General features: G+C 39.3%; 1 protein-coding gene across 1 annotated transcript in view; it reads right to left on the bottom strand.

Annotated features, from left to right (window-relative positions):
* The window catches only part of KHDRBS2 (KH RNA binding domain containing, signal transduction associated 2), a 312,654-nt gene that overhangs the window by 110,830 nt on the left and 181,423 nt on the right, over nt 1-20,401 (bottom strand). Inside the window, exons 5-6 of the mRNA XM_009279735.1 lie at nt 8,383-8,510; nt 5,016-5,211 (exon numbers count right to left, since the gene is read on the bottom strand). Coding sequence (XP_009278010.1) covers nt 5,016-5,211; nt 8,383-8,510 — 324 coding nt within the window. The remainder of the gene's footprint in view (nt 1-5,015; nt 5,212-8,382; nt 8,511-20,401) is intronic.

The raw sequence follows: 20,401 nt of genomic DNA, 5'->3' as shown, positions 1-20,401 counted from the left end.
AGTTGAATATAGCTTAGCTCTTTTTCTAAGTGCCTTGGGCATAAATAGGTAATCAATCATATTTAATCAATATGTTGTTCAGCCATGCAGATTCCCATGTCTATAATTCCGGCTTTATTCAAATGCTCTTTAGTCTCAGTACATTCTTCATTGATTTTTTTTCATCCAAAAGAGGCACAGAAATAAGTAAGTGGTACATCTTAAAACTTGGAAATACCAATTTAGAAAAAAAATGAAATAATCCCCTTTGACTATCATCATATCCAATATATTTAACTATTTTAAGGTTTGGAACAAGTCGTCTTAACTGTCCGGGCCTCACTCTCACTGAGAATGTCCTACTGGGATTATAGGAATGGACTTCTAAAGTAGCAGAATCAAGTACCAATTGCTCACTTTAACATATTTATTAAAGCACTAACACAGGCGCAAACATGCCGTGAAGAGGAAGTGCAGGTCTTTATAAACAGTTTCCACCTACTTTCAGAAATGGCAGATAGGATGGATTTAAAAGCCCTACTATTTCCAGTTTAATATATTAAACAAAGCCTCTGCAACCACAATTTTGGGGACCATAGTCACATGTAAATGTTGATTATTCTTTTTAAAATGTTAAAGTGTGACAAAATGCCTCTTATTGTCAGTCTTTTCATTGTCTAGGTTGGCACTGAATAAACATGAGCATAGTTGTTTCAGTTTGTTTGAAAACTACTGAAAAATGTAAATAACTATTGAGCTTAGAATAAACAGTTGAATGTGGCATTTGCTTTCATTTTAAATAGCTTGAAATGAGAGGAAGAACAGCATGACATTAAAAGCACAATCTATCTTATTGTGTGGTTCTCTTCCAGTGACTCTCTAAAATCATTGCTCTTCACTTATCCCAGAAGATAACAAGAAGCTGCGTTTGGCTGGTTTGATCAGTGAAATGAGAGGTGAGAAAGAATATTTGCATTTAAAATTGCTCTTTAATCTGGCTGTCCTAGACCTAGGAGCTGTACCAGCTTCTCAGTGTCTTGACAGACTAGCCTATTTCTTGCAAACAAATGATATATTTCTTTGTAAATACAAGAAGCTCATCTAAGTATTCATATTAAGACGAGTGGCTTTCTGTGCAAAAGTCCCCTTTCTTATCCAGGAGTAAAAATGCAAGTGCAAGTAAAATATAAAAGCAATGTGTATGAGAGTCCCAAATTTATTCTGTTTTGGTAATTCTTTGCATCTGGGGTAAGGGAACAAGTGGTAAGTCACTTCTAGACTCGCATTAGACCTCTTAACAAGGCTCACCATAGCTTTTAAAAAATGTAAAGAAAAATATCACTGCACAGCTCATTACTAGCTTCTGATTCAGAAGGTAAAAATACAGCTCCAGAGTCAAATGCCTTCCAAAACAGGATCTGAAAGCAACGGTATTTCTGGCTTATATTTGGGTTAAGCACCCTTCAGATATTTAGTTTTAATCTTGGGTTAAAAAGTCTGGATGCTCAGATTAAAATATATCGTGCTGAACATTGGCTTTATTGCCTCAGTAGGATGTTCCTTCCAGTGGAAGATCTACGCATGCACTTCTCACTCTTCACTTCTGTATAAATCATGAACCTCAATCAGTCGTGTCTATTGCCAGTTTCATAAGTTGCCAACAAGACCTTAGCCTTAAAGTTGCTTATTCTTGTTGAGAAAAGAATCCAAAAGTCTCCCCTCAATCTGTAAAGATGGTACCAGTCTTAATTTTCCTTACTATATTTCGAGTAGATGATAAAAGTAGATGTCCAACCAAACAAACCTTATCCTTTGTAATGAAAAAATGGCACAAAATCATTCTTACCATTGTCCTTGTCAATAAAGGTGATGATGCAGGACTGAAACAATATTTGAACTCATTTTCATTTACCATCTCCTTCCATGAATCCTTTTCAGCAGCTAGGGACATCTTCAGTATGGAGGTGTTTGGGGATTAGAGGTATAAAATTATACCTCAGAGAGTAATGACAAAGGGCTAAGTTCAGCTTTGTGAGAGAACCTTCTTCTGAGAAAGGTTCACAATGACCAGTTCAAGCGTCTGTTCTGAACTGCACTTGAGCAGACCTCTCCTTCAGCAGAGAAGGAGCATGTACACATTGGTCACACTGAACTAAGGTTAGTCACTTTGAACAGCACTCTTATTCACCAGGTTACAAACCCAGGAGCACCTCTCTGATCCCAGAAGCTGCACAGCAGCTGCTAATTAAGTTCTCCATCCAAATTCACACACAATGAGCTGTTTTTAAAGGGAGGAAGGTTCACATAGCAACTATTTCTTTCCTTTTGCGTATATCTTCTAATGCCTGTACCTCCTCTTCCTGTGGGTAGCCTTCTGAAGTTCCTCTGAGATACTATCATCTATGCTGCACCCAATAAAAGTTGTATCTCTGTTTCAAAAGCAAGTAAAGAAAAAGGTGTGATCTGTGTCACTCCCCCTTCCCTCTCTAGCCCTCTTTTTTCTGAAGGTTGTTACAAATTATTTCCCCTTTGGTTGGGCTTGACATTCAAAATTATGAATGTGAATATATTCAGCACAACGACAAGACTTCACTTTTCTTGAGACACCTTTAGGCATTTGCTTTTATGGACTCTCACAAAGGCCATCAGGAAACCTCAAAATATTTAGATATTGGATAATTACAAAGGAGTGATCCAAACTTTTAAATGCTTATCCAAACTGATTTGAACAGTTAGATGTTTCAAGGTCAAACAGTCAATACAATCTCTGATTAGTAGTGCTGAGCAAATATCTAAAGATTTTTTTCAGGAAATGCTGTTTAAACATTTTAAAAAAATCTGCTGCAGCCATTCTATTCTGTTTTTTGAGTTCACTTTCAGCTCAGCATTCAAATGACTACATTCTATTAGAGCAAAGAAAAATAAAAAATATGGATACTCACAATCAATGAAATTGCATTCATGTGCACAACTAATCAAACCAATGGTGCTTGCATATAGTAGGCAAAAATTGGAGTGAAATACTGTAGTCAAAAATGAAAAGCATAAACACAAAAAGAAATTGCAATATGTTTGTGGGTTGCCTACAAGCAGAAAATGAGAAAAATTAAATTGGATAAATTATTAATTATAAATTAGTTTTTCATCTCTAGGATTCATTGTGAAAGAACAACAATTACATGCCATTTGTTGCTGGTCAACAAATCGATCCACTTGACATCGCAGTCAAATATGTGATGTAGTGGTTTATTTGGGAAGAAAAACCATGTTGATTATTTCCTGCAAAATTAAAAATATTTTTGCCTAAAATATCATTTACAAATTCATATATAGATATATGACAGTGCATTTTTCCTTCTACCTGCACACCAACAGAGTTTTAATGATTATCTCAGTCCATAAGATACCAAGATGATTTAAATTGCACTTACAAGTCTTTGCAAAATGGCAAGAGATTTTCATTGCAAACTGGTGGATGACAGCAAGTCAGGGGAAGCCCATATATTCCCAGCTGTGGAACATAGATGTTGAAAGGACATAGGAGATGGAAGGATCTCCAAAACATCTGAATTTGTCCTACAAGGCAAGATGTTTCTTGCTACTATCTAAGTAGGCAAAACAGAAACTCAAATGCATTTGTTTGTTTTTTATTGGGATAATCTATTACAAACTAAAATGACTCCTTTAATTGTGTGTATATTTTGTGCTCCTGAGAGTGTAAGCATTTCAAAACAGTGTGGAATTGGCCTAATGCTTTCCTAACCTTGATAATCCAGCTGCCTCAACTTCTCCTTCTGCTTTCCACATATTTATCACCCAGAAAAAATGTAAGAAATGTTCCCTAAAAATTGCTTAATATCCTAGGACATTTACCAGTACTGTAGATGAAAAAAAAAAGAAAAAGATTTACTTAATTTATAATCTTCATCTTATAGAATCATAGTATAGTTTGGGTTGGAAAGGACCTCTAAAGGTCATCTAGTCCAACCCCCCTGCCATGGGCAGGGACATCTGCAACTAGCTCAGGTTGCTCAGAGCCCCGTCCAACCTGACCTTGAAGGTTTCCAGGGATGGGGCATCCACCACCTCTCTGGGCAACCTGTGCCAGTGTTTGACCACCCTCAGTGTAAAAAATTTCTTCCTTCTATCTAGATTATTATCTTATATTACAAGGATTCTGTTTTGAAATTTGTCACTCATGGATTAGGAAAAGACACAGTTCTGCACAGAAAGGAAGGTCTCATATATTTTGATACTAACAGATAATATACTATCTATCAAGGAGGGGTATACTTTTTAAATTCCTTTTTTAGCAGGACTTTTATCTCATTTAAAGATGGAAACTGTATTGAGGTAAATAATAACAGAGTGCCTTTGTTCCCCTCCTTTTTTGCAGCTGTTGTTCAGCTGTGACTCTTGGCATTAACAGAATGCGTGTCCCTGATTTGAAGTGGCCATGATCTAATCTCTACTCTACAAATACAGATGGTTGAGTAAAGCTTTACCAACCTCGTAAGAAAAGGTGACAGTACTGCTCCTTGCCAAATATGCATCATTTTATCAGCTTTCATGAAAATTACCTGAATGTCTTTGTTATGTATCTGTAATGCAATGGTGAATACAATTATACAGATATATATTTATATGTAATAAAAAGGACTCAGAAGAACAAAAAACCCTCTTATTTTCTCACAAAGGATATAACCTGTTATTCCTAAGAACTTGCCAGCAGTAACAAGTGACTTTTAGTTATAATATAGTCTTTAGAATATCTGTATTGCTCTTTTGTGATGCCCTGAGAGCTAACCAGCACGTCCTTCTCATATCCAAAACTAAGCTGTGAACAATTCTACAAACCCACATCACCCAAAACACAGGTCTGCAGACACACTACATCACCCGGACTGTAATTCAGCAGCAGGAGGTAAGTAGTAGGGACAGAGGAATTATTGGCCTGGAGCCTTCCAGCTCAGAGATACTTGATGTTCACCACAGAGTTTGGCTCACATCTGTTATGAATGTATGTGGTTACTTACATATTCTTCATAGGCCTCGTGTGCAGGTGGCGGGGGTGGTCTGTAGCCTGGGACAGCCGGGGCGCCCCTTGCTCGAGGGGTGGGCACGCCCCTCGCCACTGGTGGGACGGGGAGGGCTCCACGGGTCACCAGCGCTCCTCTGGGTGCTTGGGCACCTCGTCCAGGCGGGGGCGGAGGAATCGCACCCCCACGTCCCCTGGGGGAGAAAAAAGGAGTGATCACTTTGGCGTGTACGGCAAGGGAGGACATGCAAGTCAAGGCTCTCATATTTTTACTACTATTTAAAGTATCGTATAACTCTGGGGTTATGGCAATTACAATGTCAAGCACTTTTAGGCAATATCTCAGGCAGAACTCATATTATGGAAAGGCATTATTTTTAAGCCATCCAATGCCTTTTACACCTGATCCTCTTGTTGCTTGTAGTAATGAAATTCTGGATTATTGTAATTCACAGAGTTGCAGAATTACTCCAAAGTAGTTCTAGAGGAAGAAGAAAGTGATGAACTTTTTCTGTTGCTCCCAAACTATTTTACAAGAGCATCACTCTCATTCTTGTGTTTATTGGCGGGTGGGAGAAACTGATCGGCAGAAGATGATGCAGGGTGGCAGAAACTTGCAAGGCAAAGTAGAGCAAGAGTATAAAAGGAGAGTAAGAACTTTTCTTCCCATCTAATTTAGTTCAGCACAAGGGAAGGGTAGCAAGGGATTCTGCTTTCCCCCGTTGTCCAGAAAGAACAGTGCATACAGACAAGCACAGAGAGGTTTAGCATCCTCCCGTTTATTTATGCTATATCCACCTTGCTGTACTAATTGGTAAGTCAGAAGAAGTTGTTACTTCTTACGAGGTTCTTGTAACTATACCATATGACAAATTAGAAGGGGGATATATCAGGGAAGCAATCTGTGGTTTTGTTTCAGAGCAGTATGCTCCTGAGTGTGCTGCCCTTTCTGAAGACTGTGAGTGCTGGGTATAACCATGCGTGACACCCAGGTCCAGAGCTGTGAATGGAACTCAGGTCTCCCACAGCAGTATGAGCTGTGGCTCGTTCCCTGCTGAGACAACCAAACCCATAGTGCTAGCTTGTGATGTTCACTACTGTACTACAAGTTTCAGTAGCCAATTTTAGAATCACAGACTCACAGAATGGTTTGGGTTGGAAGGGACCTTCAGAGATCCTCTAGTCCAAACCCCCTGCCTTGGGCAGGGACATCTCTCACTAGATCAGGTTGCTCATAGCCCTGTTCAACTTGACCTTGAACACTTCCAATGATGGGGCATCCACAACTTCTTTGGGAAACCCATTCCAGTGTCTCACCACCCTCACTGAAAAAAATTTCTTCCCTATGTCCAAACTAAACCTACCCTCTTTCAGTTTAAAACCATTGCCCCTTGTCCTGTTACTGTAGGCCTTAGTAAAAAGTCCCAGCTCTCTCAGCCTTTCCTCATTGGAGAGATGTTCCAGTCCTTTCATCATTTTAGTGGCCCTTTGCTGGACTGTTTCCAGCATGTTCATGTCTTTCTTGTACTGGAGGGCCCAGAGCTGGATGCAGTACTCCAGGTAGGATCTCACGAGAGCAGAGTAGAGGGGCAGAATCACCTCCCTCGACCTGCTGGCCACACTTCTTTGGATGGAGCCCAGGATACAGTTGGCTTTCTGGGCTGCGAGCGCACATTGTCGGCTCATGTCCAGCTTTTCATCCACCAGTACCCCCAAGTCCTTCTCGGCAGGGCTGCTCTCAATCCCTTCATCCCTCAGTCTGTGCTGACACTGGTGATTATCCAGGACTAGGACCTTGCACTTGGCCTTGTTGAACTTCATGGGGTTCACATGGACCCACTTCTCAAGCCTGTCAGGTTTCCTCTGGATGGCATCCCTTCCCTCAAGCATATCAACTGCACCACCATAAATATAATTATGCTATTAGCATAAATTATTAGCATAAATATTTAGCTTAAATACTTCAGTTGCAATTTTTTTTTTAATATTCTCCTGGGATTTCTGACTGGTAAATAGGGAAAACATCCAAGATCCTGTATCTGTCCAACTGATCCAATCATTCGGGTATTTTGCAGGAATTGGGAGCCAGCACTCCACTGATTATGCTTTGAACCTAATTTAAAAGCTGCCAGTCTGTTGCAGTGATGTTCTGAACATCATTATTAAGTCAAGCCCTTCAGAGATCTTAGGTGTAAGGAAGACTGGTTTCTGAGCCCAAAAAGACTTTGAGTGGAAGATGGTCATGAATGACAAGTGTAAAAAATCCTGTGTATGTGCATTGTATTACTGATAAAAAATTCCATTCAAGAAGAACTGGGGGAAAACATGATAGACACTTTTTTGGGGAAAAAAAAAGGTCATAGGCGAGATCAGCCAGTTCAATTACCAAAGAACAACTCCTCTGTCAGTATAAAATAAGGTACCTCCATATCCTATTTCCTCCAAAATAAAAGTGGATTTCTTAGGACCCATCCTGAAATGATCTCTATGGACCCCTAGAAGTAGCTAGGTAACTTAGATGCCTGGGGCAACAAATTTTTTAAGGGTTCACAGTGAAAAATGAGTCTGAAAGACTGTATTAAGATTATACACTGGCCTTATGAACAAGCAGAGCTATCTGTTACCTATATATGAAATTCCTCCAAAATAAAAGTGGATTTCTTAGGACCCATCCTGAAATGATCTCTATGGACCCCTAGAAGTAGCTAGGTAACTTAGATGCCTGGGGCAACAAATTTTTTAAGGGTTCACAGTGAAAAATGAGTCTGAAAGACTGTATTAAGATTATACACTGGCCTTATGAACAAGCAGAGCTATCTGTTACCTATAGATGAAAAAATACTTGGAAGAATTCAGGAAACATTCATACACCAATGTTTTTAGATTATGCCAATGAAATTCATATAAAACTGATAGCCCATACAACAAATAATATATAATGCAATATATATATTATAGATATAATATGCATACAAAAAAAAGTAACTATTTGGCAAATAAAGTTCCATCCAGACTATGTAGCCTTCTCTGACTATACTATTTTACTGACCAATGATTTTATGCTACTGACCATACCGATTCTGTGCTGGCATAACAATATTCTTTCCTAGAAATACCCTTTCACTGGCTTCATAATCTGCTCTGATTTGTCGTTTGATACTTGTATACCACCCACTGTAGCCTGTGAACTGTAGATCAGAGAACCTGGCACAACACAGACCACACAAGTTATCAGAAGAAAAACATTTTGGTTTACTGACCATGATGTGTATGTGATTTTCTTTTTTTTTTTTTTTAAACTATGGGTTTTTTACCATTGTTTACACTTTCTAAAGCTATTAGCATAATAGCTCAGGTTACCACACCTTGAAGGAGCTGCAGGTGGCACACGGATCCCTCTTCCTCGAATGCCCCGTCCACGTGCTGAATCCTCAGAACCGTTCAAATACGACAGTTCTCTCAGCTGCTCCTGGCGAATTTCATCATTATAATCCTAAAATGCAAAAGGTGAAACTTGCTGAAACTTTGTATTTTGGCTGAGCTGCCAAACCACCTAAACCAGAAATCGCGTGGATGGTATTTGGGTGAATTGCTCTGCATTATCACCTGCATGCTGAAAAACCATACAGTGGGAGTGGACAACTACCTATAAAATGTGGACACACAAATTTATATGGGTAGTTAAGGTGGCCATAAAGAACATGTACACACAAAATAAAACACACACGCACAGAAGGCATAAACACAAAGCAGACATCAAGAACATCTCTGTACACAAGATGCAAATGGACTTTCACGTACAAAAGGTACCGATCTCAAACAAATTTAAATTAGATCAAAACCAGCATTTTATAAATATTTTGTATTTTTTTGGCAGACATCTCTGGCTACCTTTATGCACTTAAAACACAAATTCCACCTTACATTGCACCTCAGCATGCAAAATTTACACCAGAGTCATTTCATTGGATGATTTAACCCAATACCAATTAGCATCATTGAATGTAGCCTTCAGTTATGCTGTATGTCCACTAAACAACTTCTGAAAGGAGCTCTCGCTTTAGGATTCATAAGTAACACAGCTATGTTTACTATATAAAATTGTTAAATAATATAAAATAGGCCCATTCTAAGACTGCAGAGTATCGACTCTAGCATTGCAAACTTCTGCTGGCTCAGTAAACAAAACATTGGATGAATTTCCTTTTCTTGCTGATACAAAATACATAATATTGGACAATTTTTACTTATTTTGCAACCTTTGTCTCAGTCAGAAGTTCCTTTTTCTTTAGCTTCCTTCCTTTTGTATTCAGCTCTTTGCCTGCTGATCACAGTAATAAGAGCCCACTGCAGTAGCCAGCTCGCTGGCAGCAGAACTGTGCGACAGCTAATTAGTGTTTCAAAACAGAAAGGATTATTGAATTTCAACCCTTCAGTCTTTCCATCCTTCCACAGGCAACTGCCACTGACTGTCATGCAAGGGTCCAAAAATGCTACAGTGCCTGCTGCTTCTCAGGTGGGTGACTGTCCAGGATGCATTACAAGTGACACCTCTTTTTAGCCAAGTTAAAGACCAAGCGAACAGTGAGATGGAACTGGGGCCTTGCTCATTCCTTCTCCTTCCTGAGGAGGTCCAGGAAATCTGTTCAAAATATGATGCTGATCCTGCTGTGCTCTAAGAGAGTGTAGGCCTGGTCACGATTTCCCTTCTAAATTTCTAGGGAGTGCAGCTGGAGTAAAATCTATTAATGAAATTCAGAAAAGAACCCCGTTTATACAATATAGTGCATGATATTTGCAGCAGAATCATAATTAAAAACAAATCTCTCATTTGCTAATAAACCAGATAATGGTTTTCAGTTCACACCAATCCTCAAATCTTTTTGCACATTTTTCTATCATTCTAACATTAATGGTAACAAGCCAAAGACATCTTCCTAAATCAATGTGCTCTGTAAAACACAGAGGGAAAAACACAGATAGAATCAATGAGGTCACATTTACAGCAATTGCTGAAGAGGTACCATCTACTGTGCCTTGCTTAATATCATCTGTTATTCACACTGGCTTTACAAGGATTAGGACTTCAAACCTGCCGATTGAGTTTACCCTTCAGATTCCACACCAGTGCTGGGACTGAACTTCATTAATAATGCAAGCAAATTTTGTAAGAGAAAGATGGGGGGGGAAGAGAAAGGATCTGCAAGGGACAGAAACTGGAACTTTCTGTGTTGCTGCTTTAATCTCTCTCCTTCGGAACATGGCCGTGTAAATGAATTCTACTAGAAATTGCCTCAAAGCTGCTATTCCTTCCTCAGATACACATATCATTTAAAATCTTAGTATTGATGAAACAGAAAATCCAAATTAAATTTATAATATACAGCAAGATCTGCAAATCTGCACCATTCTGTCATGCAATGCCCTTAGTTTTTCTACAGGTTATTTACTGCATGTCCAGTTAAGAAATATGTACAAGGTATTTTGAAATGGCAAGGTAAAGACAACAAAGCACAAGGAGGACTGTAATTAAGATGCTGGGACGGGTATCCTGAAAGACAAAGATTTCCATAAAAAATTGTAACTCTATATAGATCATTTATCTTATATGTCCTTTAAAAATCATAATAAAGATAATAATTTCTAAACCTGAAATCTGAAATTTTCAACAGAAATGCTCACTTCAACTCTTTCATTAAACAGAAACATAACACTGAATTAATCTTTCATAACTGCTACGAGTCTAGCTAGAGACAGAGTATCCTGCTGAATATTTAATTGTAGCTGAGTTCAGAGCCTAGCACATGAGCAAAATTATGCTGCTGCTGTTTCATATATATCCAGTCCCAAGAGAGAGTACAAGATGTTGCAAGACATACCTGTACTGAAGAAAGTATAATGCAGTAGCTACACACTGCAGTAGTATATTGTGTTTCAGAAAAAAACCCTACTCCTCATATTAAAATAAGCTCATGAGAAATGTTCTGTACTTCTTAGCTTTTCTTATAGCTCTCTAATAGTCTTACAGCTCTTCTTACAGCTGATAATCTACATTAACCTATATGTTTTGCTCTTGTTTATATCCTTAAAGACATTATTACCTATCAACAGCTTTTCCATTTACTGATGATACTAAGGGTGCCATCCACTCATATCATGGTGGTCAATGTTTGCAAACAACCACTGTAGGTGAGCTAACCACCCACACACACGACTATTCACCTAAACATGCATCTTGACTTTAGAGATACCAAGGATTGACAACCTTAGCAAAGTCAGTAGCACCCAGGGCCACCATAAATCGTAATGTTTATGTAAGTGCCTAAAAAACAAATTACATATTTAGATAAAACATTCAGTATTCTAGAGTACATGAACACGTTTACCCCAAATTACCAAAATTATGTTTATTAACGAGGATTGGGAATGATTAATTAGGTCGGTTGCCTTGACTGCTCCAGGAACAAAGGAAACCCGTTGGTATCAGAGTCCAACCGGTGGCAGCTCACCCAGGGGTCCTTCTGGCAGCAATGGCAGAGAGGTGAAGCAAAGAGGGGAAAGCACGTAAGCTAGAGAACTCAAGAAACCATTTTGGTAAAAAATAGCAAAGTATGACGCAAGCTGCAAGACCTGATCTGAATTAACAAGAACACGTAGCGACAAGGGAGGAGAGTTAATAAAGAAATCAAAGGGTAAGGCATAGACAGATGCAATGGATTTTGGGAATATATATCTATCATTAGCATAACAAAGGCTCATAGAAGTCAAGGATAAATCAATCCCTTAAGGACTGTGATCTCCTGTCCCGATGTGCTTTGCATGTTTAAGTTCTTTCCATGTGTATGAATGATTTGCACTATTAATAAATACCATTACTCTTATCTGTGACAGCAGAATTTCATTCTAACTCCATAGTTAAGGGGAGAGTAATTCAGGTTAAATGCAAACTACCTTAACAATGCAGAGTTATGCAAGTCAAACCTAAAATGATAATCACAGTTCTTCACATTGACAGTTCTGAAGTATGAATAGGGCTTACTTGTTCCCTTATACAGATGACATTTTACAGCATACACACATTCCTTACACAGTTAAGCTAGCCATGTATCATGCGAAGAGCAGACTATCCTCCACATAGCGTTGCTATTACTAGGACAGATTTACAGGTATCTTAATTCTACAGACAAAAATCTACATATTAACACCTTGTATTCAAGTCATCAAATTCCTTGATTTTAACTGAATGAAAAAGTAGTCACCAAAATAAATGATTTTCTTGTGGTTATTTTCTCTATAACTCTTAAAGTGCTTCCCAAAGGTCCTGAGGCATCAGTAACTCAAATTTACAGCTGGCCTATGCAGAGGTCCTGTGGTCCTGGAAATCTCAGTCTGCACTGCCTGAACTACGAAACACTCTTTCTCCCTCAGGCATGTAATATTCTCTGAAGCTCTGTGTTGCCAACGGAGAGCACCACATTCACAGACATATCTACGCCTCATCCTGTGATCCTCTCTTCCCGCGCTCAGGTAGCAGAAAGGAAACAGGAGACGGATTTGGACTCCTGCAGCACTTCTGCATCCTGCCCAGCTCCCAGCAGCAGTAAAAGAGCTCCAGGGCTCCGTGTATTTGCACAGATTCACTGAAGCTAGAGTATCTCCCTGAAATCCTGTTGCTGCCTTGGGGCTATTTTCAGGCAGCTTAAATTCCAATTAGCCTAAAATTTCCCATAGCCAGCCAATAGGACACAGAAGTCCCAGTGAATTTTACGCGGAGCTAGGTGATGTGAATATGGCCCTTTTTTGTTTGCTTGTTTTTAGATACATACTAATTTTGGACACTAAAAGAGACATCGTCCTCATGCTCCCTTGTGTATATGGGGAAGCACTACACCTGTGAAAGTAACTGGTGGTGAGGACCTCCCTGGAGTCGCTGCTTCTTTGTGTTCTCCGTGGCCTCATAAGAGTGAGCTGTGCTATGATTCAGCTTCAAAGCACGGTGAGATCCACTCACCTGAACTCATGGGGTCATGATCTGCAGTTTATTATACTGAAGAGGCCAAGAACCTAGGAATTCCCACTTTCTAGCTGAGTGCTTTAATATCAGACTGTTAGAAAAAAGAATAGCACTGGCTACTCAGTACCAGAAGAGCTTGGTGAACTAAATCCTGAGTCGATAGATATATTTGGCATTTCCTGTTATTTCTTTGTATTCTAAGATCCTGTTCTAAGACTCCAATGCATTCAAAATATAAACATATCGGACTTTTCCCTGCACATATCCAAAGCCTCTCTCTATCACTGTCTACTTAGGAAAAAGACAATTGTGCCAGGTAGGTTGGGTAGCCCTCTCCATCACTTAAAATTTGGGTGAGACAGTGCCTCAGCTGGGCATCCAAATTAGGTGGATGCAACTGCATCCTCAAACTTCATTCTTTGTCTCTCTAATACAAATTCAAAGTTCATTGCAAAACACGAGATTAATCTGTAGCTGAGACCATGCCCAACCAAGCAATTCCTACAAAGTTCATCAGAACCATGGGAGCTGGCTCTAGCCCGCCCTACGTGGGTGTCTGATGGATATGGCATATGTTCTCAACAGTAAAGGGAGGAGAGCAAAACCGACAGCTGTTTTGATGTTCCTAGATAAGACCCATGCTCTCTGAACCCATGTTTAATGTATATGCATGGTTTCCTGGTTACCTACAGTCAAAGCCATCTGTTAAAATGGCTTTTTGCCCATTCGCAGATTGGTCTGATTATTTCACTAGAGCATAGGTGCCAGGTAATGATAGGTTTAGATGGACAGCCTGCAGTGCACCACAAGTGACAATGCTTCTGCCAGAAGTCCTCCTCCGTGACTCCAATATCACATTAGCAACACATGCCTCTTTGCATTTGCCCATATATATTGGCACTTACGCAAAGCCATTTTGTGTGCATGCAGTTCTCTGGCAGCCAGTAACCCCAATAAATACATAAAAATAAAAATATAAATATAATCCATCTGAGCCCAAGGAAGAAATGATTTTCTCTAAGCAATCAGCAACTTAGCCAGATACATAGCCATAAACATTATGCCCTTTCACTTGCCACATATGCAAAAAATTGCTGTCTTCACCTGCTTATAGCCTGTCCGAAAAATAAACCTTAATTGTGTGGGTCACCCTTAGAGATTGAAACACATAAAATAGATCATACATTTCTCTCAGTAGCAGTCTGACTGTGTTGCAGCCAGTATGAGTTTCAGCTTATAAATGCCTATGGGCAGAATGCAAGCAGACATAAGCTGGAGCCACGTACACTTGCCTTTGAGGTTAGTTGACAGCTGGGGGATTTGTCAGCTTGCCACAGAGAGCACTAACCCAAGTGTGGATGTCATTTTTCTCTTTGAGCATGCACGATTAAATCTGCCTGGCATCATCAGCATGGGGCACCGCACTCTACAAGCAGCATGGAAGGGAGGGGGCATGTCTTGCTCCTCAGCATCTGAAGAGAAGCTGCCAATCCCAGAGTGTAAATTGTGCATAGGCAACTGCTATGAAACTTCGACCCAGATATTTTAGTCTGTGCTAGAATAGAGAAAAATAAGCCTCATCTAATTGTATAATCAATTTAATTTTTTTTTCATACTAAAGAGAGCTTTCAACAGAAGATTATTCCAGTTTACATGGAAATGCTGTTAGCCACAGAAAATATCCACACTGAAGATGGGTGCATGACATTTCAAAAACTTGCAGAAACCTGTATTAAATTTCAGCCATTTGCCCCAATTTGTTCCACCCTTTTTGCTCACAGGCCCCCAAACAAATGGATACTGTGGTCTGTAATTCATTCAAATGACAGCTACGACGCCACAGAAGTCAGTTAGCTGACAGCTCCCTATCCCTGAATTTAATTCCGAGCGAATCCTGGCTGCCAGAGACTTGTGCTTGTTTACAGCTGTCACTTGAAGGGGATATATAGGGGAATTGGTAATATGAACAGAGGGCATATAGCGGGTTGCAGGAAGGGTGGTGTAGCCATCTGCTCCTAAAGAAATCGTTATGGATTCGCACTGGATGTTTACACTGGCTTCTAGGAAGGAAGGGATGTGGTATGGCTGGTCTTCCTCTGGGAAAACCCAGTTGCTTCAAAGGAGGCAGGGACAGGAGTAGGACTGCCTCTGCTCTTCCCCAGCTGTTTGTTGGACTTCCACTACTAGCGAGATCACTGATTGCTCCTAAGGCTGGAGTAACTGCCTACTATAGTCTACATTAAAGCCAACGAAAGTAACAAGCTATACGTAGTACCTATGCATCTTTTTTTCCCCCAACTATGCCAGATGGGACCGTATTGCCTCCTGCTAACCCACTGCTGTAGGTTTGCAGCCCCCTTGTCAAGGATAACAGGGATGGAAACAGCAGCCAGCAAAATTCAGACATGTTTACTCCTGTTTAGTGTGCCTGTCTCATCCAGCCCGGCTACAGCTACGCTTTCTTGGTCCCACGTGGCACAGTAAACAAAAGATGCTGCTCAGCCTGAGGGGACTGGAAAGAGCAATGAAGGATGAGAAGTCTGGGCAAGAAATATCTTACTATGGGTTTGTTGAGTGCCCTTTCTTTTATGGCTTCTGAATCATTTTAGAACTTTTAAAAATCCCATTGGATGATAATCTGTACAAGTTGATCGCACATAGTACATTGGGACTGAACTTGATACATGACATGGGAATTAGCTTTTAAAGCAACATTAGTATTTTTTTGACTTATTGCAATATAGGGTTAAAATAACATGAGCTATCCTTGCAGTAAGGACTGTCTTGGCAGGCGCTAAGTCTATTACAAACGCAGAGCAGAAATGTTCTTAAAGCTACTAACATATACTGAAAACTATTAATAATCATGGTCTGATTCTAAGTCAGGAAACAGATAGAGAATATCTTAAATTCAGTCAACAGAGACCCAGCTGTAACATCCTGGGAGCAGGAGCTGGCGGAAGGGTGATTCATCCCAGCAGCACTGTGTCTCGACAGAGGAGCTGTGGGGTTGGTAACACGGCCTGTGTGTTTGGTCCTCCGTTTTTCCAGAAGAAGGATTTCTCCAGACTAACCCGGGTTCTGGTGTAGATCCTGCACATGGATACCTTCAGGAACCCTGAATCTCTCTTTGATGATCTAGTTTAGCCATAGCCTGTGTCTAGGTAGGTTTTTGTACGCTCAGAATAAACAAGATGACCCGTATTGCTGATACTCTGACCGGAGCACCATTGTCTCCTCTCCTGATGGCACTGCACCAGCACCGGCACTAGCAGCATCGCTGCCTGGCACAGCTGCTTGGCGGAGAAGAAACTGGCAGCACAGGCTGGGGCAAAGCTGGACTGACAGCAAGAAAAAGGCTGAAGACTTTCCTTCCTTTGTCAATCGTAGCAGCAGGCACGGAAACTCCTTCCAGAAACCTCAGGCCGCCAACAGGGCTTGGCTTTGGAGAGGCAGCAGTGCCTTGGCATTCCACCTAGTCAGACGTCGAGGCAGAAGACGCAGTATCTGTATGTCTCGTGCACTCCTTCCACACAGGAATCTGACTAACCGAAACTAAACAGCATAGCACATCTCCCCAGAGCCAAGACTTTTTTGCATACTCAGGAAAAAAATAAAACAAAACATGCTGGGAAGATGGTCTGTAATAGCACCGTAAAAATACAAGACCAATTTTCACTGCTGGAATCAAAGATATTTTAAATCTGCTTGGTTCGAACTGCTATAATCTAAATTAGTTTCAGTATTGAGAGATTTATGGATAGCCAGGGTAGCGATACAGAGGAGAATCACAGGAGAACAAGCAGGTATGCGAGGAGTCCTTCTCTCCACACTAAATTCAATAAGCATGAGCAAAAGACAGTGAAAAGATGCTGCTATTGAATCTCAGGGTCACTGTCTGAACTGTCACAGAAACTAAAAATATTAAAATAATTTAGACTCAACTTTCTGATGTTTACGCCAAACTTCAAGTGAGAAAGAGTGCAAATACAGAAATAAATAAAAAAGTATTGAAAGGAAAAGGAAGAAACACATCAAATAAGAAAAGTTGAAATCATGCCATTGGAAAAACAAAATAAACGGCAAGGTCAATAAATTAGCAAAAAGTACTTTCTCAAGTATACAAGTTTAAAAAAGCTGATTTAATAATTCCATTAGGCAGGTATGCATCAGGTATAAGATGCTGTAGGTTTTGTCTTTTCAGAGTAAGATTTGAGACAAAAGGAAGGATGATTAAGGAAATGACAAGCAGTTGCAGGAGGTAGAAAATCATTTACAAAGAGAAGCTTAGACCACGTACCAAGTGTCTCTCCACTCTTTTTAAGTACATGGTGTATGAAAGATTAGGAATGAAGTGTATGAAACTGAGCAAGTGCTATAATTAATGCAGCCCGGTATAGGTGAAAATATTGTCAGAGTTTCAAGCTCAACAATTTAATACATAAAATGATAAAAATGTTATCAGTTCTATATTTGTTATTATTTAATTTGAATATAATTTATTTTGTTATTGCATAAACCCTTGTAAATAAGATTATCCACCAGGAGATATGGCATCTGTATTTATAATGTCTCCTTTTCTGCTCTGCAGCATGCATTAAAGAAGGTTTCAGGTACTTTAACACAATTACCATTGCTTTTTATTTGTTTTTTTATTTTTAACAGAATATCAGCTAATTCCTGCTTATTACCAGTTAGCAAAAAGTTCTGCCTCTCAAAATCTTTTATCATCTTACGTTGTTTCATGGCCGGTGCATCTAACCCATCCCTCCCCAGGTGGCTGCACCCCAGGTGACTGCACAAGAAGACCAGCTTTAGATCAAATACCAACAAACTAGGCTCGAAGGGAAAAGTGAAATAAGCTCCACAGCTGAAGGACCCTCTCACTGAGAACATCTGAACAGAAGCAACTGAAGATCCGGATCAAGTACAACTATTAACCCAAGGAGTGGCAGTGTAGCGGAGGGAGAGATGTAGGCTGTCGTGGAATGGTGCCAGAAAACTTACAGGTAAAAAAAAATTATTTATAAACAGCACCCAGAAATGGAAAAACAGCTTTTAAACAGATGCATTTATAGCAAGATATTCCATTTAGTATATGAGCTTCTGTATTTTATCCCAGCTTCTGCATACACTTAACTGTTGCTCCAAATATGGTATATTCCTGCATCAGGTAATCTTGATGATATGCATCGGACACAGGAGCAAACTGTATTCTCAAGAGGAAAACCTCAGGTATGCTGGAGAGATGCAAATGGGATAAAAAAACCTCAGGCTTAGCTATCATATTCCCTAGATAATACTAGATTCATTAGCATATAATGTCTTCATTTCTGACTCGCAAGCCCACCGGTGTATTTTCTTGTAAACTGGTTTATTTTTATAGAAATGCAACATGATAGAATTTAAACTAAACTTTTAAAGAGTTTCACGATGATAATCGTATCATTGAAGATTAAACTCCAACTTCCAAATATCTGAACATATTTCCTGTATAAAAGAAACAAATAGCATTCAATACTTTTCCATCATTTCCAAGCAACACAATCAGCAATTATACATGGCACTGAAAGGGGAAAAGGAGGTAAAATGGGCTTGGAAAACACACAGTTTCTTTCCATTTCACATTATTATACTGTTGTAGACATATAAAAGTATTTTAAAAGTATTTAAAACTATTTTAAAAGACTGACCCTACCTAGTTTCTTAACTACTGCAATGCATACAGTTCTGCACTTGCAAACTTTTTTTTACATTTAATTTTTTATAATACTTAAATAATAGTATATAAGTGCATATATAGTGGTCCTCCCTGCTTATTATGAATGCCCATCACTGAATCATATCGAAATGTCTAGGTCTCTTTGAAGCTATTAATCTGGCCCTCTATCAAAGAAAAACCTTATTAAATTTAATTCTGTACTATGAGTCAGAAATTCACAAAAAAGGAATTATTAAGTTACTTTCTTTTTTATTCACAGAGATGAAATATTGCTTTCTTTTTCTTATGTTATAGCAGATAACGCACACGTGAGAACTGGGTGAAAGGAATGCTCATAGAACTTTTTCCAAGCCAAATGTTAATCGCTCGTTTGTATTAGAACTAATTCTTCAGTTTTTCCTGAATAGCTAAAGCAAAAAGATTCTGTAATTGTTTATTAAATTTGTATGAAAACAAGTACAGGTATTTAAAATACAGCATATATTGTAGACTGGCTCCTAAGCAAATATTATTAATTAGCAATATGGCTAACATTATCCTGGCCATAAATCTCCTTTCTTAAATTCGCAATCTGAACTGGGATAGTGAAAATACAGTTAAGTAGGAAATTAGACTTAAGAGAACGATTTTTTTTTTTTTTTAATCCTAGAAATACAAGGTCAGATTGAGGAGGTGTTTTAACATATGAGTGAGCACGACTCATATGCACTGAAGTACCTTGCCAAGCTCAGTGCCACCTTAAAACTGGACTCACTAATTCCAGCTGGAAAGAGGATCCCAGCAGCTGTTAGCCAAGCGCCACATGAGTTGAATTTGCCAAGCAGATTTCCCATTCAGCACAAATGTGATACGTGGATTCAGAGCCCATGTGTGAGAGCCACTGACTCCACCTGTGTTCAGAACTTCAGGACAGTTGCCCCACACGTGCAAACCCCACAAACACATCCAAACCAGGCTCCCACAGGCTGTTAGGACAACCCCTGATGGTCTCAAACTGCACCCCTGATTTTGCTCTAGAATCACGATTGGGGTTTGAAATCAGCCCTATATTCTTGACTAAGAAAAAAGATCCCACTGATTTCGGTGCTTTTCTGTGACAAAAAGCTGGGGCAGGTGGCAAGTTGTCGAGATTCAGGGGTTTTAGTCATATAACTAAAAATATAACTTCATTTTTATCTAAAAATAATAGCTAGTGCTAATAAACTTCAGCTGTGAACACAAAATTATTAGCTGAATGATGCACTGATTATTGGTTCCTCACCTGTCTTCTATGCTGCTAGAAAACCTATGGTGAGCTATCTTAACATCAATGGAATAAATAGCCGTCACCTTACATTAAATGTTTTCCAACTAAAAAATTATATAGACTTACAGTGTAAGTATTTGGAACAGAATACAAGTGACTGTGAACCCATTAGTTCCAAGCTATTATTTAACCATAATTAACCCAGTTCTGCAGTATTGATTTTAGAAGCATGGAAATCCGTGCTAGACATTCCTTCTGCTTTTCCATTCAATTCAAGTAAAATGTCTTAAATGTGTCAAGTTTAGGACAACTAAATACCTCGTCTTTCAATATAATAATTAACCTCATCATAGAAAATATGAGTGGACACTAACGAAATAACAGTAACTTCACCTGTTGTTT

The sequence above is a fragment of the Aptenodytes forsteri genome, unplaced genomic scaffold, assembly GCF_000699145.1.
Source record: "Aptenodytes forsteri isolate BGI_AS27 unplaced genomic scaffold, ASM69914v1 Scaffold115, whole genome shotgun sequence".
Lineage (NCBI taxonomy): Eukaryota > Metazoa > Chordata > Aves > Sphenisciformes > Spheniscidae > Aptenodytes > Aptenodytes forsteri.
This window is presented reverse-complemented; position numbering and strand designations above follow the sequence as displayed.